This window comes from Ciconia boyciana, chromosome 5 (genome assembly GCF_034638445.1).
Source record: "Ciconia boyciana chromosome 5, ASM3463844v1, whole genome shotgun sequence".
NCBI classification, from domain to species: Eukaryota; Metazoa; Chordata; class Aves; order Ciconiiformes; family Ciconiidae; genus Ciconia; species Ciconia boyciana.
In genome coordinates, this window is record NC_132938.1 from 16,520,100 (window position 1) to 16,541,761 (window position 21,662).

The 21,662-nt window shown below is 43.3% G+C and overlaps 1 protein-coding gene across 3 annotated transcripts in view; it reads right to left on the reverse strand.

The window, feature by feature from the left end:
• The window catches only part of BOD1L1 (biorientation of chromosomes in cell division 1 like 1), a 40,128-nt gene extending 34,703 nt beyond the window's left edge, over positions 1-5,425 (reverse strand). The window contains exons 1-5 of one of the 3 annotated variants that reach the window (XR_012042430.1): positions 4,918-5,425; positions 4,277-4,401; positions 2,762-2,952; positions 891-1,514; positions 258-407 (exon numbers count right to left, since the gene is read on the reverse strand). Coding sequence is in view for 2 of the 3 variants with exons in the window: in XM_072861076.1 (XP_072717177.1) it covers positions 258-407; positions 891-1,514; positions 2,762-2,952; positions 4,277-4,401; positions 4,918-5,124 (1,297 nt within the window). In the remaining variant the exon portion in view is untranslated. The remainder of the gene's footprint in view (positions 1-257; positions 408-890; positions 1,515-2,761; positions 2,953-4,276; positions 4,402-4,917) is intronic. The other 2 variants (XM_072861076.1, XM_072861075.1) reach the window with 2 other exon arrangements.
• Between the last annotated feature and the right edge of the window lie 16,237 nt (positions 5,426-21,662).

Here is a 21,662-nt window from a genome sequence, read left to right on the forward strand (position 1 = left end):
GGTTAACAGTTGGACTTGATCTTAAGGGTCTTTTCCAACCTAAATGATTCTATGATTCTACTAAAAAAAAAAAATATTCAAAGTACGTCCACTACTCATCTTTCATAATTGCACAAATACTATCCATTCCACATTCAAATTCTTTCTTATAAATAAGTACAATAAAACATACTGCAAAACCTCAGATTTATGATATAATGCACTCAATGAAAGGCTTGCATATCCTTTCTTGCTAATTAACAATCTAATTATTTTACCATCTGATGTGATCTCCCCCTCTTCAGTACTGTCAGAAATTACAGTCTCCTCTTCACTCTCCTCTTCAAAGGAAGAAAGATCACTGGTATGGACAGAGCTGACAGTGATGTCACTGAGTACATCCATATCTGAATCTACTGACGTATTTTCTTGCAAAGGAAAAAAATAGAAAGAAAGGGCTGTAATGCAGCACACTGTATTTGAGAAACTTTTCTTACCAAACCAGTGATTTTGCCACTGAAAACAAAATTATCCTAAGAACAAGAAATAGGAAAAAAAAAAAATTGTAACACCTTAATGAAATGTTATTAGGCTTACTCCGGTTTACTCAAAGCAAAAATCATCCTGAGGTACAACTAGAAGCTTTAAATGCAGACTGGAATTGCTGAAAGAACTTGCCAGAGTAAGGCAGATGACCAATCACACACTTGAGGAATCAAAGCTCATTTGATTCCTAATGTGGGTACCTCAGTTAAGGCAGAGGAACCAAGACCCAGCTGTGGCTAGCTAGACAAATTTGCCAGAACTAGCAGAGAACCTACATTCCAAATATACTTCTGATTCAACTCCTGAATACACTTAAAAAACCCTCCATATCCGTATTTTAAGGAAGAGCATTGCCCACACCATACCTTCTTTAGTGCTTTCAGTTGTTTTATGTTTATTGCTATTTTTTTCTGGAACTAACTGTTTCACTGGTTCTGACTCTCTTGCTTGCTTTTCTTCCTTTGACTTCGTAGTATCATCACTTTTCTTTGAATGGTCAGATTTCTTGTCAAGTTTTTCCTTCTTTTCTTTTCTTCTTTCACCTTTTTCACTGCTGTCTGGTTTCTTGTCACATTTATCTAATAATTTATTCTTTTGATCTTCACTCTCCTGTTGAATGTCTTTACTTGTATCTTTAATTGTAAAACTCAAATTATTAGTATCCTTTGCTGAATTTTTTATTTCTTCACTTTGGCAGGGAAGCTCATTTAAATCTTCACACTTTGCAAATGTCTCAGCCCCTTCTCCAGGAAGGTCACAAATTGCTTTCTCTCTGTCTGGCAAGTCCTCCGCATTTCTCTCTCTATCAGTGCTACCATCCACACTCTGCTGAGACGAGAGTCTTTTTGCAACTTTGTCATTGTTCTTGGGATTCGAGTTCTCTGTTGAAGCCCTGGCAGCACTTGCTTCTTGGTTAAGAGAAGTTATTGTTTCCAAAATGGACATTGCATCACTAGCTACGTTGCCACTAGGAGCTGTAGCAGAGACACCTTGAATAGTAAGAAAGGAAATAGTTTTAGTTCATCTTAGTTTCTGTAATTCCATTCAGACAGAATGTTAAGCAAGTGAAAGGAAAAAGAATAATTACTCTATTTAAAAGAAGTAAAATTAACTAAGATGTTTGACTAATTTTGCATTTAGAGATTTTGGTTTAAAAAAAGAAAAAACAAGAACAAGAAGTTGCATTCCTGCAGCAATTATGATCTGATTACGAGAAATTAATTTTGCTCTGTGACATACTGCTGTTCCTGAGATCAGCTAAAGAAAGCAGGGGTTGTATATGGGAAGGATGTTCTGAACACAATCCTTGTTCAACCTTACCATCATCCCAAGTGGGATGATGACTCTGGAGAAACATAATACAGACTTTCTGCTGCAGTATTCTATCTTTCATACCTCTGGTATCTCCATAAGTGACATGGAAAATGGACTCAGCATATTTATTATACAACAATAGGACTATCAGAAATACCTTATCACTTTCCCATCCTCTTAGAAGTAAGTTTGAAGATGGATGAGAAAGGGTTAACTGGACTAGCACTAAGAGCTGCAGCTGGCTTGTTAACCCACCTACTTTAAAGGAAGTGGGCCTCACAGGAAAAGGGCTAGGATTTAAATAAAGGGTCTGGTTACAAATAGATGGACTGCTGTGGAGTCTCTTAGGAAGGGAAAGAACGGACAATTACCTGCAGGACTGTTTAGAAGTCGATACCAGGCAACATAAATGAAAACAGTAAAGAAAAAGTGCTGTTTATAAACAAACTAAAGATTGGCTGATTTACAGCAGAACTTAAGCTCCTGAGAGGACCTTAGCCATTCAAATTTTACTGAACACAGCACCTGCATTAAGACAGGTAACTGTCTCATAGGTAATTTTTTTCCGATCTACCAATGCATAAAAAAATTGAACCATTCTTCTCTTACAGCTATGTCTTACCTGATCCTGTAATACTTAGAGGGACAAATCCTGAGACCAGCTTTTTTCCCTAGAGTAAACTGATCCCTTGTAATCTCAAGCAGAAGTGACAGAGTGACATGGTGGTACATGGTGACATCTCTCTTGCCTTCTACCTTTGTACATACAGTAAGAGACAAGTATTATGGTATGCTGCCTGGAGCTCAGCTTGTTAATACTGATGCTTAAAAATTCTGTGCTAGTAGCAAACCTGGTCAATGTTTCTGCTCTCTCGAAAAACAGATTTTTGTTGACAGACTGCTCAGAGAAATGGTAGAATACCTTGTACTGTAATAGAAGCATCTCTTTTCTCCTCACTTGGAGCTGTGCTGGGGCCTGCCTCCTCTTTGTGATTCAATGTGGCTAAAAATTCATGGACAGCTTTTTCCACCTGAGGTCTGAATGTGTGGTTGATCTTTGGGTCCACAACCTGAGAAATAATTCTGTCAATTCCAGATTCCAACATTCCAGACCTGGAACAGAGTTACATGAATACTTAATAAGCAAAATGACTTTTCAAGAACATCTTAATGAAATATGCTCATTTAGATGCGACGTAAACACTCTTAAGAACCTCCAGTGAAGCATTAACATTTTCTGAGCATCACTGCAGCTATGTATTTAGCCAGCTGCCTGTATTTCAACAGCTCTCTCTATGCCTTATGAACAAAGAAAAAAAAATCCTAGAGAAACAAAGCAATCCAACCACATGGAATTAACACAACAAGCAGCCTGTTGTTATGTCATTACTGGTTATGCCTACAAATGTTATCCAACTGTAAAAGTGACATTTGTGGAAAAAATTAAGAGGAAACTTGAAGTTATCAATTCCTGTGGCATAAAACAGATGAATTAGAGAAGGCATGAGGGACAAACGACTACTAGACCAGTCATCACCACCCTAAGTTACTTTCTGCCCAGTACAGTGTGACACCTCAGAGTTCTGCAGCTTTACACCCTTAATCTTCAGTAAAATCAAATAAATGGCAATAGAGAGCTTCATATCTATGGGTTCTCTCTAGAGCCCTGTTATCTTTTGCGGAACATATATTGCCTCTTGTCCTCATTACTTCTTTAAAAAGAATTAAAAAACCCCCAAACAACAACTGCTCCCCTCCCCCCAAACAAAATAGCTCCTCAGTACCAGTTATCAATGGTACCACTACAGCATAGCTGAGCAAGTTTGTTTGCAAATCTCGTTTGGCCCAACTTAGTGACCAAACTCATGCTACTTCAAAGAAATTTCCTAATGTTTCTTATGACTCTAAGTTTTGCGAAGAAAAAGTAGAGGAACCCTCATGAAATAATGTAACATCAGATGAGTGTTTGACATCGTTTTGACGTAACAGCAGTTCTGAAAAAACCTCTTCTCTGTCTAGCTAGATTCACATCCAGTTTTTTGTTTTGTGAATTTAGCTTTGCACTACACAGAGCCTAGTTTGTCAAATCCTTTTAATTTTCCTTAGCTCAAAACTTGATGATAAGAGCAATTTTATTAATAGCTCCCTCAAAAGAAACAGTAAAGACAGACCTTAGCTAGGGCGTTACATCCCAAGTCAGAAACAAGCTTTCCACCCCTGCATCAACTTGGATCAGACAAAATATTTGCAGCCTAATTCTGACTAATGCTGATGGTGAGCTGCTATCTAATACTACGTTTTAAATGCTAAAAAAAAAAAAAGTTATTCAAAAGTTTCTTTGAAGAAAGCGGACACTTTACAATTGACCTCGAGTCTCTGTCACCTATCGCAGTACACGAGCACGTTCAAACAGAGAAACCCCAGAGCTGCCACTTACTTGAGAACCTGCTGCCTAATGTTATTTCTCAGCTGGTTCTTGTTGAGATGAGGACTCCAGGTATGAGTTGCCAAATGATTGGAAACGAAGTTGTCAACGCGCTGTCGCAAATTCTGGTAGGCAGGCTAGAAAGCAACAACAGAGGGGTTGGACCAGAGGGTTTTGCTAAGCAGTTATCCCCCCGGAGGCCGGGCTGGAAGAGCCGGGAGCCCCGTCGGACCCCCCCAGCCCACTGAAGGCGCAGCCGCTCCCGCTCCCTTGCGGCGATCACAGCGTGCTAAACTCGCCCGCGCTGCTAGAAACACTCCACGAAACCGGGAGCGTTTGTACCGCCGGCCAGCCCACGCTCCCCCCTGAAAACCGGGGCTCCGGCTTTTCCCCCGGGGACGCCGAGAAGAGCCCTGGGGCCGAGGGCCGGGCCGGGCCGGGCCGAGCCGGAGCCCCGCGCGGGCCCGGGCGGCCGCTCCCCACCCCCGAGCGCGGGGCGCGCTCCCCCGCTAACCGCCGCCACCCCCGGGCCGGGCCCCGCCGCCCTCGGAGAGGCCCAGCCTGCCCCCCGCCGCGCCGGAGCCCGCGGAGAGCCACCGGCGGGGCGCCGGGACCCCCCCGAGGCGCCGGCCGCCGGGCCCGCCCGCCCCCACCTTGGTGTCCACGTCGGCCAGGCAGTCGCGGCGGAACTGGTCGAAGAGCCCCTGGCTCTTGAGGTGGTTGACGATCATGGAGACCAGCTCGGGCTCGGCCGCGCCGCCCCCCACGGCGGCCCCGGCCCCCGGCAGCGGCGGCGGCTGCTGAGGGGGCGGCGGCGGGGGCGGCGGCGGCGGGGGCTGCGGCTGGGGGTTGCTGGCCATGGGGGCGGCGGGGCGGCGCAGCCCGCGCGGGGAGCGGCTGCCGGCTCTCCCGGCCGGACCCCGGGACGGGGCTTGTTACCGAGCAGCGGCCGCGGCAGCGCTGACCCCGGAAGCGAAAGGGAACGGAGGGAGGAAGCGGCAGGCGACGCGAAGGGAAGCAGGGACGCCGCCGCCGAGAGCGGCGCCATCGGCGCGAGGCGAGCACTGGCGGAGCCGCGCGCAGGAGCCGCGGGCCCTTTAAGGGGACGGAGGGGGGCGGAGCCGCTCGCGGCCCGCTCCAGCGGGGCCCCGAGCCGGCACCGGGGAGGGGCGGCCGCGGCGGCCCTCAGCCCCCGCCCGCCTCGCCGGCAGCCCCCCGCGCCGCGCGGCCGCGGCCGGGCCCTGCGGGCAGCGCGGGGGCGCCCGGTGCCCCGGCCGCCCGCCGCCCGCGCCGCGCCGCCGCCGCGCTCCCCGGCGGTGCCCCCGCAGCTCCGCCCCGCGCCCCGCGCCCCGCCCCTTCCTGCGCTGGCCGCCATCATGGTGGGGGCAGCGCCGCGCGCTTCCTCCCCGAGGCGCGGGGCGGGGCCGGGGCGCTGCCACGGGCGGGGGCGGGCGGGCGGGGCGGGGCCGGGGGCAGGCAGGGGGCGGGGCAGGCGGTGGCGGCCGGGTGCGAGCGGCGCGGCGGGAGGGCGGGCTGGCCGTCTGCCCTCAGGCTGCCCGGGAGCCGTCGCTGGCTGCTGACGGGGCCTGCCCCCCGGTCCTCCCTCCTCCGCTTCAGGGGACGCTGCTGCCGTCACCCCAAGGATAACTGAGGGCTTCGGTCTTTACACGGGCTCCTGTGTCTTGCGGTTCCTCAGGCTCTCGGGAGCTGTGAGAGGCCTGGCTGAGGCAACGGGGAGATGGCATTTAATATACTTGACTTTAAGCTTGTTTCCTTTAGATTTCGGTGCGTTCCCACTTGCTTTTCTAATACAAGTGTTTTCAGGCCGTCTCTTGTTAGCAGCTTATTTTGTTACGCCTTTCTTCATTTCTCTCTGTGGTATGGTCGCAACTGTTTAATACGCTGTCCTGAAGTCTCATCAGTGGCTCCAATTCTCTTGTCACTCTTCTGAGTATCTTCTGTTTCCACGGTCTTTGAAGTTGAATTCAGCGCAGACTGCTGGCTGCTAATTCCCAGGCCGGCCTGTTATGACTGAAACAGGACCCCAGAGGCAGTAAACAAAAAATCTGGTAATAGAGACGTTAATTTCATTATACTTGGGACAATGACTGAGGGGCAGCGCTGTCTTACTGGGTATGCATTGCCTCTCCACTCTCTTCCTGCCTAGGTGGCCGAGCTCCTGTCCTAACCAGGATGGGTAAGGATGAAAAAAAGTATAAGAATGTAGTTAAAAATACAAAGAGTGACTGGCTTACAGCAAAAGGGACTTGGCAGCAATAGTGTGTTGGTTACACCATTTTTGTGGCGTAATGAGGGGAGATCTTGTTCAGCTACAAATGTTAGGAATCTCCCTCTGCAGTAATCGTTAAAAATCAGTTTGATCGTAAAGGCAAGAGTGTCAGGATTGTTATTGCAGACCTAAGAGCAGGTTAGAAGTGTAGAGCTTTCCCCTAGTTTTCCTACTGTAAACTAAGTACTCCTAGACTATTTAGAACGCCACAGAAGGAAACAAATCTGGCAAGTAGTTAAAAGTATTTTGAGATTTTTATCTCTGGATACTGGAGTAATTTAAAAAATTGGCCTCTATTTGTGTAGTTGCATATTTTCTACACAGACGTCTAGAAGGATTAAAGCACCAAAGTTTAAGAGGGGTGGGGAGTCTGCAGCTCAGAGCCTGGTACAGCCCCTACTGGTATATCCAAATGCGTGATCTACTGACTCGGTTACATCTCTTCTCAATAAAGAGAAGTTTCTTCACTGCTGACTAAAGGTCATGTAGCAGTAAGCAAGAAAGAGCAGAAGTGAAGGGTGTCATTTTAGTAAATATATGTACTAATTTTAGAAATAGTGTGTGACTGTTATAGTGAAGGAAAATTTCAGACTTCACTGGGAAGTTATTTTCAGAATTTTGTGTTAGGAAAAGGCACTGCAACTTCCTGGTTTTTTAGTGGGTTTTTTTTGTTGTTGTTTTGGTTCCACCCTGCCCTCCCCCCCTCTGCCCAATCAAGGGTGGTGCAGAAAATGAGAAAAAAGAATTCTTCTTTATTTTAACAGCACGAGCAAGATACTTGCCTCACAGAACGGTATACCATTCACACACAAGATGTCACAGCCAATGTGGAATATCTGTGGCCTTTGTCTCAGAGTATGTCAATGTGCTGTGAAGGATACATACTAGGGAGCAGGAATCCATTAATGAGATTTGGGAATTTAAGGGCTATCAGGGATCAGTTATGCCCACTGGTCTGAAACTATTGCAACAAGCAGTCCATACTCTAATTGATTCAACAGCTGAATGTAAAAGACTGTTCTGTGCTCCGAATTGTGTACCATCCCATGTTTCATGCAACTTACTGAATGTTGCAGGCTCATCAGATATCTTATTTATCAAATAAAATATCTTTATCCTAAATGCTGGCTGAAAAAGGCTTTTTTTTGTTGTCTGGGTCCAACTGTACATTGTCCTACGGGAAGACACGGTAAAGGAAACTGGAAGCCTCCTGAAAATAAACAAAACATGAATTTGAATTAAACCGAAATCAGCCCTTTGTTGTCTGTTTGTTTTAGGGATGCTTTACAGTTTCATATGAGCTGAGATATGGTTACATGAAGTCTTGTATGCTAATAAAAAGGTACATTATTTGTTGGTTGCACTATAGTATAGCTATACAAAGAATTATGAATGTAGGACTAAATGTTAAGCCATCTTGCTGTTTCCAGTGAGCTCACAAATGAACTTACATATTTCAGTGTAATTGTTCAATTGTTCCAGAACTATTCAGTATTTGTAGTTGTTTATTTTGTACTCAGTATTTATCCTTGTAGTTTACTGTAGTTATTACTGTCATTTGATGTAGTCATTTAGTGATGCCTGATATCCAGTGCTAGTAAAATGTTTTTATTTGTGAGATAACAGATTGAAAAAGACTTGTCAGATAATTAACAGAAACAGTTTGGAGTGAATACAAAGGATTTGGTTTTTTTTCAGTATTTTGTCGTTCTGAGGTGAGTAATCTTCTTGTTGATTTTCATAGTCCCAGTTAATTTTCCTGACCTATATTTCTGTTATCACTTGAATTTGCACATGCTTCATATCTTCCTTATGCTTTGAACATTTCTTTTTCTGGACAGTCCTAAGAGTGCCTCTCCTTAACTTTTGCTTTTTCCATATTGACCTAATTCCTCGATTTTCACTTATGTAAACAGTTGAATTACATATAGTGTCTGTTTGGCTTATGTCTCGCACTGCAAATTTTCTGTACATTGGATTATACTTTTTCTAAAGTAATTTGGAATATTTCTGGTGTTAACATCTGTGATCCCTAATCACAGTGCGAGAATCTTTGTTTTATACTCTGGGTTCTGACTGTAGTGCATTTTACTTTATCTGGAACTTTTAATGAAATGCTTTTGTTTTTAAAAAACCACATTACTGTTATTTGTTCATTTTTTCATATATCCTGCAACCTGCAGCCCCTGCTATGGGTAATGACAGGCTTGTAATGACTGGTAATGACAGCTTGTAAATACCCATACATTTGCTTTTGCATTCTCTTTTAGGGAAACAGTTTGATTTTAAAATATTTTTGACATATATTAAATATGAAAAGTCCCAGCAAGTTTCTTAGTATCTTCTTACTTATTAAAGTAGATAATAGATATTTCTTAGTTCCAGCTGCAGTTCTTAAAGTTCAGGCAACATTTAAGTTGCTGGAGAAATACTAAGATACTAGACAAACAAAAGGGAGGTGCGTATGATATTGTGGGAACAAAAAGTTTATATGGCTACAGGAGGAGACTGGAGAAGTACATGAAAGTATGACGAGTCACAAAAATCAGGGAAAGTATTTCTGGCTCAGAATGTACCTGGCACTGTGTGCTGATGGGGGCTGGGAGAGTAATTCTCTTTCTAGCTCTAGGTTTGCTTGTGGTCTCCCAGAATCAGACACAGGACTGTAATGCTGGACAGACCCATTTCAGCCATTGCTGTTAGGGCAGCAAGGCATGCAGCTTGTGATTTCAGGTTAACATCTTTTTGTCTCAGGTTATGGTTGAGTAATTTGGGACATAAATGGAATAATTATGCCACCTTTGAAGCAGAAAATATGCTCCTAAATGGTAATAAAATAATATGTTGAATTTGGAAATACTGTTACTGGTAGTAGTGTAAGTCAAAATAAAGCACCTGCAATAGCTCGCTCTTTTTTAGACAGTGTTGCAGAAATCTTATTCTGTGAACACCTACCACAAGCATCAAATTCAGAGTGGCCAAGATCCCCAACTGATTTCATGGGTGTTAATAAAATTAAACTCTCTTGAAGTCAGTTCATACCATAGCTAATAAAAGTGGTAACAGAACTTGGCAGGTTAGCTGATGTTTTCTGTTTTTTTTCCAGTAAAACACTTTTTTTGTGCATTTTTTTCCTCTATCTCAAAAACTTTGTGCAGCGTATGCTGATAATCAATCTAAATTTATGAAGTATCTGAAATCCAGGTGACTGCCAGATTAAGAAGGTAAAAAGAAGGTAAGAAGGTAAAAATCCTTCACTTTGCATTGGAGTGAAGTACCGATCTGAACAAGTTTGGTTTTGAAAAGAGACACCCTTCCTCCGTGAGGAACTCTGTGTTGCAAAGTTCTGTGCTCTCTAAAGATAAAGCATTGCTGGCAGTGTTGAGTAACTGCAAATCTTACTAGGATAATGTTCCTCTTCAATCTCTATAATCCTTTACAAACAAGGGTACACAGAAAGGGGAGCTGTTTAGAAGCAATTTGAGTTTTCTAGGGAAAAGTAAAGACTTTTCACCAGGAATGACTGAAATGCCTGAGCAGATTCTTGGATAGTAAAAGCTCTGAAGCTGCCTAACACCAGCTAGAAATCTGCCCCAGATGAATTGCTCACTTCTTCCTCTACATATGTGGTAACATGCCTGTGCCTTGCACCATCTGTGTTACCACTGTTGTTCCGTTTTCTGAGGCTTATTTTCTTTTGGTGTGTAGCTTATGTATTGTTTATTGTGGTACAATAAAACCCAGAACCGTCTATGATGAATTGATTTGTTGTATAAACGTGCGTCTCCTGATACATATTTCACATTTGCTTCTCCCCATGCACGAACAGTATATTTTACGATTGTCACTAGTTAAAGAAAGTCTCAGATTTTCTGATGCTTGCTGATATGTGATTTTTTCCAAAAAAGGCAAAATTATTATGCTTAGGAGCAACACCAGTAATGACAATCTCGTGCACCCTGTTTTGAAACAGCAGAGAAATGGTGCCAGCATTGCTGAGGTTTTATGCTTTGATAACAGCAAATGTGGCTTCAGCTGAGCTGCAGCATGAAATGCTCTAGTTGCAAGACTAAAATGTAGCCAAGACACGGACTATACCTTCAGCTGTGATGTGATCAGAGTGATGTCCATATCCTTACATGGCATTAGTCTTGGTGGGTGAATTGCTCTTGGACTTCAAAGACTAGAGTATATGATTTTATCATCGTTTCTGGATAAATAACATTTGGATAAACTGTTTGTTTTTTAATAAAGCATGCTTGAAGTGCTCTTTCTGGCTTTACAACCATGTTTTTTTCCAGGTGTTACTGGTGTTTTATTTGTTCAAGCACATATATACATACATATTCTTTTTTCATTTGGCACTGGCAAGTAGGCCCTATGTAAAAGGTGATGCTTGATGGCTTAAGTGTATTATCCAGTGGAACAGCAAATGTATTTTCATTCAGTGGGAGGCTGCCTGTCCTAAGTGTTTTCCACAGGCAAGTCTTTGGCAAGTGAAAGACTTGTCAGAAATGAAAACAGTGACTAGACAACAGGTTTTAAAGTGATGAAAGGAAAGCTTTTATTTAAACTAGGTGCTGACACCTCTAATGCTTTTCGGTCACTTCTACAGAGATTCCCTGAGCGAAACTAAAAGTACTGTGAGATCCTGGTTCTCCCACCGGAGCTGAGCAGGGTGATTGTTGTCAGTGACAGTTTAGTTCAATGGAGACAGCACGTGGTGGCTCCTCAAAGTGGCTAGTCAAATAGATAGACCAAAGTGTTCTTTAAAAATACTAAGGTTTTCGTGCTCAGTGGCTAATACTTTTGGTTGTATTTACTGGGAAGATTGACTGGTTAAAGTTTGAAAAAAACCCTTGTAAAGTCTTCTAAGTCACATGTCAGCAAACCGCATTTTCTAATACTTTTTCATTGATGTGCAGAGAAATGATCTCACCTTTATTTATCTAGCTTTAACATGTAAAAGCAGTTTAAAGTTACACTTTGGAGTGTAACTTTATCTGAAAGGTTAGGATTATTTTTTCCAGTTTCAGAACTTCAAAGTGACACCCAGTTTGCAGATGATTCTTTTAAAGGACGTTATTTTGAAGGTACAGCTACGCCTCTTTTCCCTTTGTTCTCATTTTACGTCTCTCTCAAGACCAAGGAATGAGTTCCTGGATCCCCAAGTTTTGCAACGAGTAGAGCCTGTGTAGCAGATGACATTTGAGAGCAAAAAAGATTACTGTCACAAATAGCTTTAATCCACAGACTTGTTCGATTTTTTTTCTGTAGCTAGAAAGAAATCTTGGCAGATGGAGCCTTGACCTGCCTGTGAGGGGAAAGCCTATCTGTGTGGCCATGGCTGCGACTCGTGGTATGGCTGTTTGTGCTGCACTCTTCCATGGTAATGCGGGAAGGGAGAGAGGCACTAAAGCTTTCTTAGCTCTTCACAAGCAATCAATGGCTAATTGATGCAATATGGTTGGGATTGTTATTGACATCTAAGGGATTGGACATGTAATTCCTGCTAACATGATTGATGATTTCAGCATATCTTTTTTTCTTTTTCTTTTTTGAAATGTAGGTTCCTGCCTGCTGGAGAAACGCCACTTTATTTCTCCATTCAGATAAAAAATGTTAGAATGAGTGACTGTGCTCCCTCTAATAGACTTTTTACTTTGCTGTTTGTTTTTTACTGGAAAATACACGTTTTTGCTATTTGTATACAGGGAGACGGAGAAAAACTTAATAGAGGCTTGTTCTCCAGAGAGAGCACAAGAGATTATACACTCTTTCACTTTTGCCTAAATGTAATTTTAATGGTAAGGTAAAATGGTACAGCTTAAACATGAAAGCAGGGTGAGTGGATACACGAAAGCACGACACCTTTTATATCAGTATTCTTTGCTGACTGCAGCAAGGTGAAATCAAGGTGGAGGCATTGCTTAAATGGGATGCACGAAGCCTAAAGTAGAGCTGATGGACTGAATTTTGCTTTAATTTATACCTAGTGTAGTTCCATTGAAGTCAGCAGGGAGATGGATCAAAGCAGGACTTTGCTGCTAAATAATAGGGTGCTCAAAATTGCTTGTGCCACCATTTTTGCAACCTTGGTTGTAATCCTCAAGTAAAAATTAGAGTTTCTGTGTCTAATACAAAAATAGTGTTTTCTATGGAAAATTTTGAAAATGTTGTTTAGGCAAATAAAATTTATAAACAAAAAAAAAATTAATTTGGGCTTTGGACTTGTTCTTTTGTGTTGGGGGTGCGACACGTTCAGAGGACAAGGAATGCTGAGTCACCTTCCAACAGCGTCCTTCTGGGAGGGGTGGGGTGGAGGGAGGGAGCAAGATGGGTAATTTTGTTGGTGTTGACCTACTTTCCGTGCTTGGTTCCCCATACCACTGGGCAATTAAGAGAGCTCTGTCCGAAGTCACTGGTAAGGCGGGAGCGTACGGAGAAGGAGGCGTAGGTGGAACACACCACCCTCCTCGGTCCAGCTGCGAATCGAGGCTGTGGGTGGGGTGCAGTCAAGGGTGCTCCCCCATTCCCAGTCTGCTGCAGGTCCCACAGGATGCCCCAGCAGCATGCCTGGCATCCTTGCCTGGCTGTCCATCGAGCAGGGAGAGAGGAGGAGGGTGTTGCCCACCTGAGGCTGGTGCCACTGTAAATCCCAGTGGCATGCCTAAAAGGGAGCCCGGAGATTTCCTGCCTCCCCAGAGGAGTACCCCAAACTATTGCACTTCAAGGCCAAGGGTAGCCTTCAGGACTCATTCGGAAAAAGGTGGGACATTGGGGAAAAACTCTTCAGTGAAACAGCAGAAGTAATAATGCTTGTTCAAAATCTTTCCTCCTCACCTATTGATTTGCACAAAGATGATAGGAATTTAATGCCTTTAAGATAGTGCTTTTCTGCCAGATTTCATTAAAATTGGCCAACCGTTTCAAAAGTTATGGGGCAGGGGCTGGAGAAAGACTGACAAATAGTGAAATTATTGTTTCCTGGGGAAAAAAAAGAATAGAAGCCTGGAACCGCTAGGATGTATTGTTTATTGGAGATAACCAGCTCTGAATATATTCAGAAACCAGCTGCTTACTGAATAGGAACTGATGTAGGAGTCAAACAAGGAGAAACAATCCCAGACTAGTGCACCCACTCACTTATGCTGGGGAGTGTGAGAAATGCAAGGTTTTCTATTTCGTTTGTTTAACTGGAGGAAAATGGGAAGTCAGGGAAAAATATTAACAGTACTACCAATGCCAGTCCCAAACATTCAAGCATCCCAGGTTTGATCCTACAGTAGGAAGAAAGCATTTTTAAACGTGTACGAGAGTAAGAAATCTGAATGTATTGGTATTTTTAGCTTTATTTGCTCCTAGCAAGGTTTGAAACCTTCCTGAAATGGAGAAATGTGATGTTTGCTCCAGCAAAGGGATTTGTAAAAACAACATTGAACATTTTTTGTGCTCAGTAAAAAGGAGCTATTGAGGCTGTAAAGGAGGAAAACAACTTTGCAAGAGCCTTTTTCTCCTGTTTTAAGAGTATGCTGGCTGGAAGGACGGGCGGCTGAAGCACAGCACTGCTGTCACACAGCTGCTGGATCCAGCCAGCTTGTCTGCAGCCTGGTCCAAGGACGGAGGGCAAGACTGCTTTGTCTGCAGCCTCTTCTGCAGACGTTGCCTCAGGTATCATGAACCTGTCCTTTTTTTATTTTACCCCATGGTCTTTGTTGCTGTGTGTTAATGATCATCACCTGACTGGCTTTGTTAATGTCATACAGCTTGTTTTGTAAGAGTAGTTCTTAAGAGAGCAGTATTGCACTTCAGCGGATTTATTTTGTAGTTAGAAATGTCTTAAAGCTATCTCTGTTTGCCGCAGGCTCTTTTAACCAGCTGTATGGTATGTTTTACATAAAGACAGTTTTAATTTCTTTCTCATTATGCACTGACTTAAAAGGCATATTCTTTACTTTTATCAGTAAGGTGCTGGGAAAATTTTGGGCAATGCCCCTCTCTCCCTTACGTTGTTATGTTACAGTGGATCAACGAGAGGAAACCTGATCACCCGAAGTACCTGCTTGCTCAGGATTCTCTGAAATGTCTTAGCAGTTCAAACTTCAAGAAAGACAGGTTTAGAAAAACAACAAAAGGTTTAGAGAATTAAAATACAAACTGCATGCCAGTAACTTTCTGCTGTCCTCTGCAGCCTAAGCTCCACTTGCTCCTCTGTTCTAAGGACTCTTGAGCAAGAACCAGCTCTCCATCTCTCTGTCTTTCGCCATTGCAGTAACAGCAGTGTCTCCAGCTAGTGCCAGCAGATGTTTTTGTAGAGGTAAGGAAGTGCTTCTGTCTGCTGCAGGGGGTCAAGGTGTTTTTTGGCCTGCTGGGACCATGTGTGTCAGGTGCAGAGGCTGGTAGCTGGGGCGCCTAGCCTGGGAAACGAGGACAACTCTCCGTGGACCTCAGACTGCTCTGCTGCCCTCAAGGGATACATGCAGTGGGATGTTTTGCAGTGTTTATCACTGATAACAAAATATTCCGGTCCTGCCAAGGCTGCTGGCATTAAAGGAAATAAATGATCTAAAGTGGTTATGGTTTTCTCAGTCTGAACATCGAGTAGGATGGAAATTTATTTCTTTGACTCCCCGTAAGTCTGAAGTCCTCTCCCAGGACTGTTTGATTTCTCTTGTGAGAAAAGAGAGTCAGAAGTTTTCCGGAGTTTTGATTGTATCTACTTCTGTCCATTAATGAAAAAAGCACCAGCTTCCAACTCTCCCTCCACTGAGACAGAATGAGTAATTGCCCACATTGGACAAGGATACTTTTGTCTCCTCTTTCTTGCTTTCTAAAGTAAAAAGGAGGGAGACCATGAAGCTGTGTGGCCGTTGAGAGTGCTAAAGGGGAAAGGAGCTTCTCAGGACTGGTGCTACAAACTCCTGCCTCCAAGTCTATCTCTTAGACTGCCCCACTGTCTGTCTATACTGTCTGTATCCTGGTCTGTGTGTCTCTCCTGGCATGAGCTTGGGAGGGGTTTTTTTCAGCTTCGATTACTGAGTGATTGTTAAAATCATCTTTATTTAAAAACTAATACAAAGATCTCCCTGGCAAGATCTGGAAATTTTTATTGTAATTTAAAATATCCTTCTGTACTTGCTTGTTTCAGCCAAGTTTGTGATTTACTGCTTGTTGAAAAGAGTCTGAAGAGACAAGATTATCACAAATACGATGTACACACACTCCCCATAAACTAAAATCCTATACAGCATAACAGAACTTTCTTTACAAGCCTGCAATAAAATATCTCAAGAGAGGAAGGGAGTCAGGAGAGAGATACATGAACTTTCAGAACTCAATAAAGGCTGGTAATAGTGAAAGTTTGTGAAATCTACCATTCCCGATAAACATCTATAGCACTAGATTATGCCTTGACTTTTTCTGCCGCAGTTCCATTAATTGTAGTGGTAGAGTACTGCATGTAAATCGAAGTGGGATTTTACCTTATATATAGCAGAGGAGGGAAGGACAGAGTTGCCGTATGCCAAATTTCTCACTTTGCCTGAGGGACGGATTAAGATAATTTATTAGACAAGTAATCCAAACCTCTAGGGCAGGTGAAAGTATTTCTAGATTCTCCTGGGATGTGTATTATAGATTACTCCTCTGACATTAAAACACTCAGTATAAATGGGGGGGCTCCCACGTCTGTTTCCTCTATAGAGCTATTCTCAAATTCTCTTCCTGTCACAAAATAGCAATCCTTCCTTCCTTCCTTCCTTCGCTCCTTCCTTCCCTCCTTCTTCCCTCTCTCCCTCTTTCTCTCTCTCTCCTCTCTCTCCCTCCCCCCTCTATCTTTTAAAACTCCATTTTAACTGCAGTTAGAACTTGCTCCTCACAATTACGTTTTATTGAAATACTGCTCTGTTTTATTGCGACGCTATTTGAGGTGGCTATTTGCACTAGCATATGAGCAAGCTAGGAAAAATGTAAACAGTGCATTAAATTAACAGGGATTTTGGATAATTTTAAAATATTAATTTTATGCTTTCTGGGATCCTTTTGCTCATGGGCAGACAAAGCAAACTTAAATTATGGATACTAAAATTATTCCATATACTCATCTAGGCTTATTCTTCCATTCTTCAAACCAGCTCCCCACAGACACATTTGTATAAACAGAAGCATACTAATTAAAACTGCCAGGGAGACATGATCTATTTAAAGTCTCAAAGTACAATTTTGCTTTTAGGCTTCATATTGTGATAGTGTAAAAGAGCAAAGTTTCTCTTCAAGGTTTCAATATAATGAAATGAATATTTTCGTTAAGTATGTGCTATTTGGCTGCATGCTGCTCTTATCTCTGCTAACATGCACCTGATTTCCTTTTCTATCTTGCCTTTGTTCGTTGTTAAATCTCCAGCAGTCTTTCATGTTTTTTAAAGGATTGCAAAACTCATTAAAACTTTGCAATTGTTTATTTCCTTGTACCTTCTCGTTTAACCCTCCTTTCACAGTTCCCTCAGTTTGACATAAAGTAACAAACTTTAAGCAGTTCAGATATGCTGCTGTCTATACTGATAGTATTTATGTGTCTACTTATTATAAGCCTATTTATTTCTTCTGCCAACATATAGGCTTAGATCTGATGTATTTTTTTTTCCTGATCTAATACCTTAATTTTCCAAACAAGGACCATATAATTCCATTTCTTCTGGTCCGTAACAATGGTCATAACTTTTTTTTCCAGGATGACAGTTCCCTTACGGTTTTTCTTCTTATGTGTTCTCCAAGATGGTATGTCAAAGTCTTCCCCTGGGGATACTTGTGTAACTCAATAGCTAAGTATATTTGAAGCTATTTTCTTAGGTCTTCTTACTGGAAGAAGCTCTCCAGTATTTATATGAAGGGCCACATTCTCTCCTGTGGCCAGAAAACTTAAATTTGTTGTTGAGGAAAGGGTTCCCACATTCCCTGTAACAAGAGGCAGCAGTAATCCACAGAGCTCAGCCAACCTTCCTCAGCCCAAAATTCACCTCCGCGACGAACTACTCTGTTTGTGCAGTGGTGTGTGACTTACACGTTTTGGCTAGACTCTCTGAAGCAGGCAGAATTTTTAGGCCCTCATTAAAACCACGTATAAGAGCCAATTTGGGATTTGTGTGCCACTTGCTGCAAAATGGCAATTCCGAGGCAAGCATCAACAGCTTGTTTAGTGGGTGATAAGTCCGTTCCGCAGGGGGGAAGCAAGAGAGTAGATGAATGAATGACTGATACATACCTATCCAAAATAAAGAACTTGCTTAAAAGTCATGAACAAAAGTTGGTGGTGGGAGACCTGCAGGTTCAGTACATACGCTTGCGCCAGCAGCACAGAAAAGTTCTTTTCACTTGGAGCATTATTGCAGCAACATTTTTTTTTTTCACAAGAATAAATTGTTTTCTGACAATTTGGGAACTCCTGGTTTTGCTTAACATGCGTGTGAAGCTCATGGCATTGCAATGCCTATTTCACTTCCCTTTGGATTTAAGATGTGTATTTTAATGTAACTGATATGAACTTGATCCAATTCACTTTATATGCAGTCTAAAAGCATTTTGCTGAAAGAATTTCTTAGTAGCCTCTTCCTCTCTGCACTCCTGATGGAAGTGTGGGGCAAATCTGTTGTTGTTGGTCCAGATTATTGGACACCAGCCAGGACTTTTTGATCCTGTAGTTCCATGATATTCTGACTTTGGTACTGAATCTGACTTCAAGAATTTAAGGACTTCCTGCCAATGCAGGTTACTCGTTCCTACGGCTGCATCACTGTTTTACCTGCGATCACATAAAAAACAAAGCAAATATTTCCTTGATTATTTATTCTCTCTTGTCAGTATGGAAAGGAATTAGCAGCATAACATAATGATGCCTGATGTCCCTGGTAAAGTTAGAGGTTGTTTTCATGCACTGCTCAGGTATAGTCTGATTTCCTATAGATGTATCCAGAAATAATTAGCTTTGGTGTTTAAGAAGATGTGAGCTCTGGTTTGAAGCTTCTTCTGTGGTTGAGGCATTTATAAGGTCCCCATTCTATGCGGAGCCTCTGGTAGCTCATGAGGGGTGACAAGCTGCAGCCCCTCTCAGAGCACAAAGGGGGTCCCCCTCTCCCCTCTGTTGTCCTCTATTCCTTGGGAAATGCAGTACAGCCCAGGCCTTGTGTTTCCTGGTGGCTATGGCCACACTGGGTGCGTTTGCAGCCCTCTCTCTGCTGTGGTGAGGAGCCTCCATGATTGTACAAGATGGAGCAGCAGCGTGCCCCTGGCTGTGGTCCAGCACTGCCTCCTGTCTCCACCAGCCACCTTGTATGGGGCCCTCACAGCGCTGCAGCACCCCATGGATCAGACGTTCCCCCTCACTTGATCAATTGGTGGATGAAAAATTGAACATGAGCTGACAACGTGCTCTTGCAGCCCAGAAAGCCATACGTATCCTGGGCTGCATAAAAAGAAGCAGGTCAAGGGAGGAGGTTCTCCCCCTCTACTTCACTCTCATGAGACCCCATACTGTGTCTGGCTCTGGGGTCTCCAGCACAAGAAAGACATGGACCTGTTAGAGAGGTCCAGAGAAAGGCCATGAAAATGGTCAGAGGGCTGGAACACCTCTCCTATGAAGAAAGGCTGAGAGTGTTGGGGTTGTTCAGCCTGGAGAAGGCTCCAGAGAGACCTTATTGTGGCCTTTCAATATATTAAGGGGGTTTATAAAAAAGATGGAGAGAGACTTTTTACCAAGGCCTGTAGTGACAGGACAAGGGGCAACGATTTTAAACTGAAAGAGTGTAGGTTTAGATTGGACATAAGGAAGAAATTCTTTATGATGAGGGTGGTGAGGCACTGGAGCAGGTTGCCCACAGAAGCTGTGGATGCCCCATCCCTGGAAGTGTTCAAGGCCAGGCTGGATGGGGCTTTGAGCAACCTGGTCTAGTGGAAGGTGTCCCTGCCCATGGCAGGGGGCTTGGTACTAGATGATCTTTAAGGTCCCTTCCAACCTGAACCGTTGCATGATTCTATGACTATGATAATACGAGCTCATCAGCTGAAGCCGACAGAACTGGAGACCTGCTGGCTGAATATGGTTCTTGTTCTGCCAGCTGTTTTCTTCCACACATAAAGTAGACAGCTTTGGGGTTTTATGAGTACAGGTCTTGGTTTGGCTGGCCAGGCAAGTTAAGAGCAAGGGTGGGATCCGGACTCTGCTGAAGTCAGCGGCAAAATCCCCGTTGATTTCGGCAGAGCCGGGGCTTCAGTGCAAGTGCCTCTTTTTTCTCATCCCCGTTGCTACCCTCCGTGTGGTCAGCAGGTGGCAATCTCTACTTTTCGGCTGAACTTCAGCGAAGTTCTGCGTGCACAACCCAAACTCTTTATTCAAATAGCTGTTTCTGCTTTGCATCGGGTATTCTGATTGGGAGCTGGGCGAGATCTCATTCCAAATCTCTCTTAACATTTAAACGCTTACTTAGTCATCAAAGTATTTTTAAAAGCAGAACTTAGAAAGCCTATTGTGTTACAAGTCATAGTTGTTCCTTTCCCATCCCCAGCTCTCAATTACAGACAGAAACTCCCACAACTCAAAACTGAGCCACATAAATTGTGTGTATCATATATTTTACTGTGAACCATAGACATTAATTAATATGCCAGTACTCAGACCTCATAAACTTGCATGTTGTAGCACCAGGACTTAATGTCACTTATTAATATTTCAAATGAATCTTGTAAACAGATGACGGAACGAGAAAAAAATACACGTATTTCCATGCCTGTTGTTAAGTGTTTGCCTCGCTTATTAGGTCCAAGCAATCTAATGTCCTTTCCTTGTGGAACAATTGGCCAGCAAGTCCTTGAGCTCTCTGCTGTGTAAGTGCCAGTCTTGCAAAGCAGCTCTATCTCAGGCTATTTCAGTGTTGATATCCCCTCTCCCTGCCCCATTCTGAGACCTCTTTTGCATACCAAAATGTATAGCAGTGCATGGTTTCATATGAAAATGAATGAATACTGATTTTTTTGCCTAAGCTTTGTGGGAAATTTGAATTTCTCTTTGAAATCAGGAGAGACCTATGTAAGTCTTTTCACAATGGGTATTTTGATTTTAGCCTTGCTGTCTGAGGGACACAAGCAAGCTAAAATACCTTGTGGATTGCTTGTCTATTGGCAGTGGCAAGAAAAAAAAGTTTTTCATTGTTTAACTGCCATTTGCTCTGGACTATTAATACCTAGAATCTGCTATTTAAATCCAGTCTGTATTCTGACAGCTTGAGGAAATTTCATGAGGATTACTAGGAAATTAAGTTAAGTTTCAGTTAAGTTAAACAATTATGCTACAGGCATGCAGTCCACCAGAACAAATGAACCTGCACAGATTCATTATGTCTGTTGGTTGAAAGTGGAGCATGAAACATTATTTTTGCTCAGTTAAAGAAGTACAGCGATGGTTTTGTGGAGTTCGTGTAGGTACAGTAGCAGATAAAGAAAAAAGTACAGGTCATTACATTTTCAAGTGTAACCTCTCAAAGAGAGCTGCTATTTTTAAGAACCTCATCTACTTTGTTTATGACCTGCCTCATCGCTCCGCCTATGCCCGGGTGTATTTCTGCGCTGCTCGTGATGATACCTCAGCATCCACTGGCAGCTTGGGAAGCGCTGTCTGCTTTCACTGCAGGCGGGCAGCTGGAAGTTTCACGCCGGAGCGGAGTCACCCAGATTTAGGGTGAAATAAGAGCGTGCTGCTAGCCCCTGGCAGCCTGCAGACGCACTGGGCATTGCATTACCCTTGAGTCCTCTTAGCTGTGCTGGGAGCTGCCTTGCAGTTTCCATGTTGTCCCTTAGGTAGTTGTTCCAGGTGCTTGGATGCCATGGTGATGACCTCTGTCAAGACAGATAAGTAGGAATGGTTGCTGACTTAAAACCAGTGGGATGTTCAGGCCTGGAAAAACTGCTGTTCTGAGGCAGCAGTTGAACAACAGATGTTTTAAAATACACATTTTGGCTGGAGAGGTTCTGCAGTCTCCGTCCTCAGAGGTTTTCAAGACCCAACTAGATAAATCCCTGAGCAACCTGGTCTGATCTCACAGCTGACCCAGCTTTGATAAG